Source organism: Limulus polyphemus, unplaced genomic scaffold (genome assembly GCF_000517525.1).
Source record: "Limulus polyphemus unplaced genomic scaffold, Limulus_polyphemus-2.1.2 Scaffold1741, whole genome shotgun sequence".
Taxonomy (NCBI): Eukaryota; Metazoa; Arthropoda; class Merostomata; order Xiphosura; family Limulidae; genus Limulus; species Limulus polyphemus.
In genome coordinates this window covers 56,680-66,756 of record NW_013667351.1, presented here as the reverse complement: position 1 = coordinate 66,756, position 10,077 = coordinate 56,680, and the positions used below count along the sequence as shown (strand labels likewise).

The following is a 10,077-nucleotide window of genomic DNA, read 5'->3' as shown; positions in this document are numbered from 1 at the left end:
GTTTTATTAAGTAAGGACTTGTGTCGCTAAAGTTTCGTCGAAACGAAGTTACGGAAAATCAACTAACGACTGGAGGCGTAACAACGCTATACCGATTGTTCTTGCAAGAAATGGCCTATATAAATAGTGTTTCGCTCACTACTATGTTTGTTGTGTTCCAATGGGCCTCATCTCGGTGGCTGAGCAGTAAGTCTAAGGACTTGTAACACTCGCTGTGAGAAGAGCATAGATAGCCCATTGTGTAGCTAAATGTTTAAAACAAACAAAATATAAAGTAGTCTTTCAATAATATAATCTATCCACACTTTGAACCATACAAACAAGTCCCAGCAGGCCTGATGAGCTCTGTATTTAACAAAACGCGTCGTCGTTTATTGATATAGCAGACATAATGTGGTTGAAATACTATTATGCACTCTTCTTCTAGTTGAAAAATCCCAAGAGACTGAATAAGTAATGTAGTACTAAAAATGAAATAAGCCTAATACAATCTCTCATGAAAATTATAATTAATTGTAAATATTACTGTTGACAAACAGTTGATATTTTAGCTTCTTTGAAGAGGCGTAAAAATTAGGCATTGAAATGTTATGAACGGATATTTTGTCTATTAGTGTACAAAAATTTAAGCAACAACACTTTTTTTTTAATAAGCAAAGATTTGAGACGAAACTAAACCAAACTAATTTATATCAGACAAATATTTTTAATAATTCTATTTTAATGTTTAGTTATTTTTAAGAATGATAGAAAGGTTTCAAAAGCAATGCTTTTTGTACAACAACAAAACATTTTATGACAAAGGTTCTGTTGTATCATCGAGGTTGTTCCATACAAAAAATAAATACAAAACTAAAACATAATACAACAATCTCAGTTCTTTGCTATCCAAAAATAAAAGCTTTTAGTGTTAAAGATATCAAAATGTGAATGGTTATAAACCCTAACCATCTGTTAACTCTCCTTAAAATATTGATTTACGAAAAAATATATAATAAAAGTGGCACATGACCCAGAAGGGGATGGGCAATGTGTTGATACAAGTGATAAATGATAAGTTTTATCGATATTACTGAATAGGGAGTCAACGTAGGTAGGACATGGTACTTCTGTTGTTCGTACTACGTGCGGAAGCTTATTGATAGTTTTGCTACTGCTGCTATTATTAGTCTGCTGTGGACCTGATACAGACAAGTAACTGAAACTTAAAAAGTGAACAATCTAGCAGGTAGCATTTTTTTCTTCACAACTTTTTCGTATTGGAATTAGTTTTGAGCTTATTACACGTTTACTAAAAGTTTTAGCTTAGTTATGTTGATCTTTGATCCATCGACGTACGTGCTACTGTTAGTTGTTACAATAGGCAATTCAAATGTTGATCCAAAAACTTGTAGGTATAATACTAATAGAGTAACATTATATATATTGATTTTTTTTCTGAGTTTATAATAAATTTGTTTTTGTTTTTTTATTTTAGGTTTTATTTGGAAACTACTGTGGGAAAAAAAATAACATGACTCTGACAAAGGTAATTAGTGCTAAACTAACTAGATTGTTCCCTCAGCAGCATATTTTTCTTTGGAGTATGCATAGACAACTTCAAAGATTGGACTGAACATATTCATTTCTCTCAATTACCAAGATTTACTAGGTTCTGTATAGTTCATTATTTAGCAGCCCAAAATGTAAAGCATTGATGTGTTTTCAGTTGACCATAAATTTCAAATAAAGAGCAATACCAAAGTAAAACCTCTAATACAGTTCCTTAGTCCTTGCATTGTATTGCAAAATGTTTAATAGGTCATTCTTAATGCATGCAGGTATATATATATATACACACACACACACACACACACACACAATAGGTCACAGTTCACAGTAGCATCGTTGATGAATATGATACTCAAGGCAGGTGGTAAACTAGTTTTAGTTTAGGCAATGATTTCACTATTTACAGTTGTCTGAAGCTTTATTAACATGGAAATAATTGTATTTGGCCCTAGATTTCAGGTTTTTGTATCAGAAATGTGGAATAACTGACATTCAGGCACGTTTACAAGTGCATTTGATACATCATTTACCACTCGGATTGTACCACAGAGTATCATTTCACCTATGATACACCAATTTGACAGATATTTACTGTTTCTTCTAGAAGGAACCATGCACTATAAAATTTTTCAAACATATATGTTGTTCGTGTAATGTGTTATTATCCAGGATTGCACTCCTGATGCCATACATACACTGAGTGGTCACAAGTAAATAGACACCTAATTTTTCGTCTTTTAACTGATTTATGCTAACTAATTTGTGTTCACAGAGCACTATATAAATGAAAATGGTCAGCACACTAATTATCTTGTGCTACAACATGCCTAGAACTCAAAGTTCTCTCAAATTGTCAGATTTTGTTAGAGGAAGGATAGTTGGTCAAGCAGATGGTTAGCAGCACTCCTGATGCCATACATAAATGTAATGAATCTCAACAAATTTAGAATAACATCAGAAATAACTCTTGGACTTGGATCCATGATTTATTTTGTATTTTTCTGTATTAGACTTTAACCCTCATGTTACAGACTTTAGGGTCCATATGAATCCTAGCAGTAATTAATAAAATGATATTATTTTTGTGTACCTCATATGTTATTAACGATCCAGTAACATAAATCTGTTAACCACAAGCAATTTGGTGCACAAATTGTTAGAGATATGTTGAGATCCATATGGCCTTCGTTGGTATTTTTAATGTAACACCTTGTTCTTTTACAGTTCATTTGCAGGTGAAAATTACACTTGAAATTATTGCTTATTGTTTAGGATAAACCTAATGTTTATTGCTATGACAATTTTTAACTTGTAGGTTATTACTGAGCATAAATTATATCTTAATAGAAAGTGTGAATATGTATCGTATTGGTGAAAATTAAGGGAATGTTATTGTTTTAAACTTGTAGCTTATTGCTGATATTGAACTTGCAATGATGCGAGAGTTCTTACTGAATTTTATGAAAATGTTGAAACTATGTGCTCTTTTCATTTTTTAATATCTTATTTGTTTGCTTGTTTCTTGATGATGTATGTTGTTAAGTAACTAGTGTTCATAGACAACATCTGATAGAAAAATATAAAATAAATTGTATTTTTAATATATTCTACACTTTTATTTACTTAAACATAGGTATTGTTCAACAACAGCCCATTAAGCCTGAGAGGACTGGCACGATTATTATCATCTGTTGCTAATCCCTCAGCAGAAACTACTAAATTATCTAGTGGGTATTGTTTTGGTAAGTCCGGTGCACCGTAAAGTTCAGCTAACCAAGTACAGTGGAATTTGCTGATAACTTAGTGATGATATACAGGCAGTAAAGTTTTTTTTTTATTGTTGATATCTGGTGTCTTTGAATCAAATGACCTTCAATTATTTGAGTTTTGTTTAGATGTCAATACTTTCACTTTATAAACAACAGATTTTCAAGTTTCTCAGTGTTGATGTATTATACTAGCAGCTTGTAAATAACTGACAGTTCTAGAGTATGAAAGTTTGTTTTTATTTGCTAGGGGAAAAACTATTGTCATGTAACAAATCGATGAGAGTTATTATTTTTAAAAATTACCATAAAGTGTAATAATACTATTTTATAATTGAATTTCATAAATAGCTTCAAGCTAAACATCTATGTAAAACTGCTGTAATTGGCATTATTTACCTCAAATTCTCATTGAATAACTAATATAGTGTTCTTAATTTGTAGAACTCACTGATGAGCAAAAGGAATATCAAGCTCTTGCTAGAAAGTTTACTCGTGAGGAGATCATTCCAATTGCACAACATCATGATAAAACTGGAGAGGTGAGCTATTCTTTGGGTTGAAACCTTGGTAAATTATTAGTTTGAGAAAAACTTAAACTGGAGCTTGAACTCAAAATATTATGCTAGTATAATATCTTTGAGATCTAAGCTACTTAGAAGTTCAGCCTGAACTGTTACGCTGTTTACCTTTGAACAAGATTTCCTCAACTTATTGTGTTCACCACATTTTCTTTCAGCACACTTTCTTAGGCTTAATATTGGCACTAAATTTCTCCAGAACTCCCTCTGATGGTATTTTCCTATGGTCGTAAAGGAGTTCAAAAATTAGATATGCAAACTCTTTTCTCTCTCTCTATCATTTTTGGTTTATAAATTTTTTGGTGTTTGACAATTAGATAGTTGATAATGTTTTTCCTATTTCAAAAGGGAGTGACATGAGTTGCCTTGTAAATTAAGATCAATTGGTCTTACTTCTGTAATGTTAAGATTATAGAGAATCTGGTAAAAGGAAGTCAAAGTGGATAAAAGTCAGCTTTTTTAATATAGTATTTTTACTAAATAATTTATGAATCGTTTACTATACTATTATGAGTAAAACTTGGTTTTGTGCTAACAATAATATTACTTTGTTTCATCTTAGTTTTTGTATTTTATCTGCATAATCTCTAGAATACTTTTTTTTTTTTAACTATGGTGACTGCAGATTGTAACATACAATTACAATTATTTATCTTAAGAGCATTAGGCCTCTTGTTTCTTTTTACAGCTTTTTATTTGATTTTATTTTTCATTAATCTTTGAACCATGTCTAATTCCATGACAAATAGTAAATCTATGGGTGGGATAACAGAATAAACAAATGGATTATATCATGCACATCTAACTACATAGACTCCTCATTTAGTTTTTCATTTAACTTTTCTTGTCTAACATAATAAGTTTTTAATTTTTACATTTTATTTACTTTAGCTTATAGTTTATTGAAAAGAAACTACTTGTTAGATATAAATTTTTTTGTTATTAGCTGAAAAAGGTGGTAAGGACACCATTTTGAAGTGTGAGGTCAAGGGTTATCTATAGCCAAAACCAGTGAATTTTGTGATTATAAATAGAAATATGTTAATAAATATCAATCTAGTTAAAACTGACTGGATATACAAAATAGAACTTTCTGATCATTGATAAAAAAAAAAATTCTGAGATGAAAAAAGTACTTTTATATATTTTTCAATACGATGCTGGGATCAAAATTTTTGCAAATTTCACACCTTAAAAAATGACTCAAATTGTATGAATTTTCAAGCCAAAACTAGAAACCATTTAGTAAGTTTGAAGCTTCATGCAATTTGATTAAATATTGCCAGTGTGAGAAGAAAAATACTGGGCAATATCAGCGACACCCTTCCAAACTGGACAAGGTTAAGTCTCAAAGTATTTATTAACATTGGTGCTTTTATCAATGCACGAGGGAACAACAGAAGCATTTAAGTACCTTATTAACTATGTATACGAGTGGGTCAAATTGCTCATATCACAACTCTTTTTATAGTGTTCCATTCAAAATTTATTTAAACAACTTTATTATTAATGTATCTCAGTAAACTTCCATCAAAGCATAGATCATAATTAGGCAAGTTTTAATTTATTAATTCCAAAAGGAAATATTTAAAACAGTTATCAATTTTCACTCATCTGTCGCATGACATGTCTGTGCTCCAATCTATCTCTCCAATTGAAATTTGATAATTTCAACAATAAAGAATCTATAGTTCCTAACCAATTAAAAACTAACCACACACACATATTGACAAGGAAGAATATAAAATTTGAACCTTCTGTCTTCCTGATTTGCAGAGATATCAATAAATTTCGTAAAACCCACCAAAGAAGTCCCTCCCATCTTTTTATGCATTTCAAACCAGTTATTCATTCGTGTCCATTTGTCTGATGGACATGTTTATAACTAATAGAAAGAGCATATTGTAATGTACAGGAAGTTTAAGTTTTTCTGTTTAGTTTTGGTATTCAAAGGTTATATAGTTCACAAGAACATCTTGCTGTGTGTTGAGTAGTCATTTTTCCGAGCAGTAATGGAATCGTTTTTAACCTGTTTATGATTTAGTTAGAAAGCCAGTTAAATTGTAGTAGTTTTGGGACATTCTGTTCTGGTGCCTGATATATTTTGTATGGTATGATCTAAAATGTAAATTTGAAAGTTACATGGGATTTTTTATTTATTTTTTGACAACCAACATAGTGAGGGGAAAAACAGGGTTATTAATGCATGGCATCAGAGTACTTATGGACTGAAGCTGAAGTAAGTGAAAAAATTTTTGTTTTGTATGTATATTGTATTAACTATTGTTAATACATTTTCAACAAATGTAACTTAAATGTATTAAAAGTAATAAAATACAGTGCGAGGGTCCAAAGTACAGTAATAAAACCATATAATTAAAAGAAGGGGAGATGTGAAAAGGTATTGTTGAGTTTATTTCATAACTTTCAACTTTTAATTTCAGTGTATCTTGATGATTTCACTAATTAGTGTTAGGGTAGAAAAAAAGAAGTGATAAGGTGTAAAGTTTTACTAAAAAGAACTGGTATTCAGGAGTTTCCTTAGGTTCTGCAGATGAAATATGAAAACTGTAAGAGGAAAAGAAACATTTCATTTCAAATCACATTTCACTGAGACTGATTCAATAAAAACTTCATAAATTCGTAGACAAATCTTTAGTAAGAATACTTTATTAAAAATTGAATTTTTTCTGTACAGCAGACTAGTAATATTCACTAAAAGCTTGCCAAATTTCATGAAGATGCACTCTGAGTGTTATGTACAGTTTTGCAGTTATGTGGTGGGCCTGGCATGGCCAGGTGGTTAGGACACTTGACACATAATCTGAGGGTTGCAGGTTCGAATACCCATCCCACCAAACATGCTTGCCCTTTCAGCCATGTGCGGCATAATAATTTGACGGTCAATCCCACTATTCATTGATAAAAGAGTAGCTCAAGAGTTAGTGGTGAGTGGTGATGACTAGCTACTTTCCCTCTAGTCTTTCACTGCTAAATTAGGGACAGCTAGTGGAGATAGCCCTCATGTAGCTTTGTGTGAAATTCAAAACAAACAAACAAAGCAGGTACATGGAAGTTACAAGGTCAGTCAAATTGACCAAGCTCATACGCATAGGGTAAAATGGTAAATGTTTTACGTATTATACACAAATGTATTTCACTTCTACTGAAATGAGTTTCATATGTTTGCCTGTATTCTCCTAAGTTTTTTCCTCTGGTCTTGATAGACAATTCTTCATCCAAAAGACGAGTGGATTGGTCTCTGGCTGAAAGCCTGCTTATGGGGATAAGTTGAGATCTCTTAATTTATTTTTCTGAAGGAGGATAAGAGCTAATCTTACAATAATACATGTTGAATATAAAGTCACATGACAACCACAGCCAATAATAGTCATGATGGAATGGCATGTATCAGAACTACATTTTGACATTGTTTAACATTTTGTAGGTAGTGTGATGTCACCAAAAATTGATTACTTCTGTGAAACTTGCATAATAGCTCTTTCTTTTAGTTCAGGTTGGGGATTAATAACTTATAAGACTAGGATTCTTGAGCAGGTGGTGCTCAGTTATTTTATAATGGAATGACCAACAGTGAACATGAGTTTTGCATGTCCTCTAGGAGCATGGATGCTGTTCTGATAGTGGGTAGTCCTCTCAGTTTTAACTGCTTTTAGGGGCAGTGAGTGTTATCTATCTTCCAACAAAAATAGTATTTTTAGTTATACCTAATTCGTACATTAAAGTTGTTTCATTAAAAGTATTAGTTATTATTTTTATTATAACTAATTTTAATGTTTTATTGTTACTAAAATAATTTCATGTTGTTAGCTTAATACTAACTTTTGATCAAAAAAAGCTACCTTCTTAGAGCAAAACTAAAAAATCAACCAGCTATTGTTAATAAGTATAGCTAAGAAAATATACTTTTGTTACATTTTTAGTTGTTATGATTCAAATGCATTGTTTCATCAGTTGGTGTTTAATTTATGGATTTAGGACTATTCTAAAGTTGCTAAACTGGCCATGCCTAATTGAAGCTTTTTCCATGGTCTTGCTATTTTATTAATATTTATGTAATAAGTTCAACAATGTTTTTATCAGTATTTTTGTCACTATGCTCCATGTTTGACACGTGTAATTAGAACCTTTATTACCTTTCAATGACTCTTTCTGAACGTAATTCCATTGTAACACAGTCTTTACTGCCTGATGAAGGACGTCCACTTGAAATATCACACAAAAAAAAGTAGAAAAAGTTTTCATTTAGATATGTCAATATATTCTTAATATCAAATATATATATATATATCATATATCAAACTTTTACCACAGTATTGATATATATATATATATACTTTTTGTTTTAACTTAATTTATTTTTATTATTTGGTTATTCTGCATTTTTTGTTTAGTATATGGGTTTAGGAATAACCCAAATCTGAAACTTTTATGGTGTTGGATTTTTGGTCTAGTCACGTATGAGTTTAAATACATAGTGTTGAAAAAATCTGATGACTGTGTGTGGTGTTTCAGTGACTGCAAGGTTAAACTTAAGCAAGTTAATCCTAAAATCCTATTTCAGAATACGTGATACCTACCAAACAACTCTAGTACCAAAGACACTTTGAGCTGAATGATTTAATCAGGAATGACAAACTGATAAACTTGTCTAGTAAGTGACTCCATATCTAGTGATGCTTTCAAAACCTGGGTTTGGGGGACAAATATTAAAACTCAACAGGGTGAAAACCTGGATTTTGGGGACAAGTATTAAAACTTAACATGATGATGGTACCAGCACTTTAAGTGCCCTTAAAAAAAGTGAAGAAATTCACACAAAAAACCCCAACACATGAACACTACTGTCTGAGGTGGAGCTGTAAGGGATGATAATTTATTCCCCAAATATCTTTCCCTCTGCAATGCATAGTACTATCCATACCTACCTCTCCCTTACATGTATGATTATATCGTCCGTATTTCTTTACTCCTAATTTCATTTTTGCATAGTTTAATGAAGTTTAAAAATGTTCCCCACACATGTATAGGTATATATTTTAGTTCCGATCTATGTACGTAGCTTGATTTGATCAGAAGTTAATATTAATTTGATTTGGGCTAGATAACTTCTGTATTCTCAGAAAGAAACATTAGTAATTTGTCATTGTATACTACAATCTAAGAAAGAAGAGTGTGATACTGCATGGCTTGCTAAAGCAGCTTAAGGCAGTGCACAATTATTAAGAGACTTAAAAAAGGTCTTTCACTCTGAAGCGATTCCAGTAAGTATATGTTTTTGAGTAAAAATATCTATAATTTTTCATTTATTACATGTATGTTTTGTTATATGGTTACCATGCATTGTTAGCTTAATATGTGGATTTAGTACTAACCTGACTCTCCTAAGGTGGCTGAACTTGTTGAGATATTATTGGAATTATGGCTAAAATGTTGATAAAAATGAGGGTACTCAACTCTTAACTCAGTGCATTGTAATCACTAAGTGTTTGTTTTATAATTTTGCATACTCTTAATTAGAGTGGTGTGATGAAATATTTATAATTACTTGGCTATTTCAGTAGTTTTAGCCTGTGTAGGTAGCTTGGTTTCAATCATTATAAAAACTCTAGTTCATCAAATGATTGAGGTAATCAGAACAAGACCAAAATAATTGTCAAACTGAACAGTTAAGTAGTCAACCTTAAGTATAAGCAGAGCATGATGGGAAAACAGTACAAAACTACAATGGCTACACCTTATTTTTATACATTGTGTTTTGTTTTTTTTGTCAGTCAAGTAGAATGAATCTATTATTGTTATTTACTTAAATTTAATGAATAGTATAGAGAAAAAAAAAACATGTATATAGCTAGACATGAGTTCCTACTTCAAATATAACTATCTGTTTTTGTAATAAAAGGCTACTTCATCTGATAAACACTAGAAAACGAGATAGGAGTAAGTAAAATGTTTTCAAACTTGCCTTGGAAGCACTGGGGGGAATTGGTATCTCTCCCACACCCACAAATGTTTTTTAGGTACCATATATATATATATATATATATATATATATATTATACAAATATGTATTCTTACTTAGTAGGCACGTGACAAAACAAACGTAGGGTTAGTAGTCTTCTACACGAATTGTGCATTATTACTTTTACTTGTCAACA

The 10,077-nt window shown here is 31.1% G+C and overlaps 1 protein-coding gene across 1 annotated transcript in view; it reads left to right on the top strand.

The window, feature by feature from the left end:
- Positions 1-1,056: 1,056 nt before the first annotated feature.
- Positions 1,057-10,077, top strand: part of LOC106464782 (medium-chain specific acyl-CoA dehydrogenase, mitochondrial-like) — a 33,687-nt gene continuing 24,666 nt past the window's right edge. Inside the window, 4 exon segments of the mRNA XM_013924939.2 lie at positions 1,057-1,228; positions 1,478-1,528; positions 3,185-3,293; positions 3,762-3,859. Coding sequence (XP_013780393.1) covers positions 1,514-1,528; positions 3,185-3,293; positions 3,762-3,859 — 222 coding nt within the window. The 5' untranslated portion in view covers positions 1,057-1,228; positions 1,478-1,513.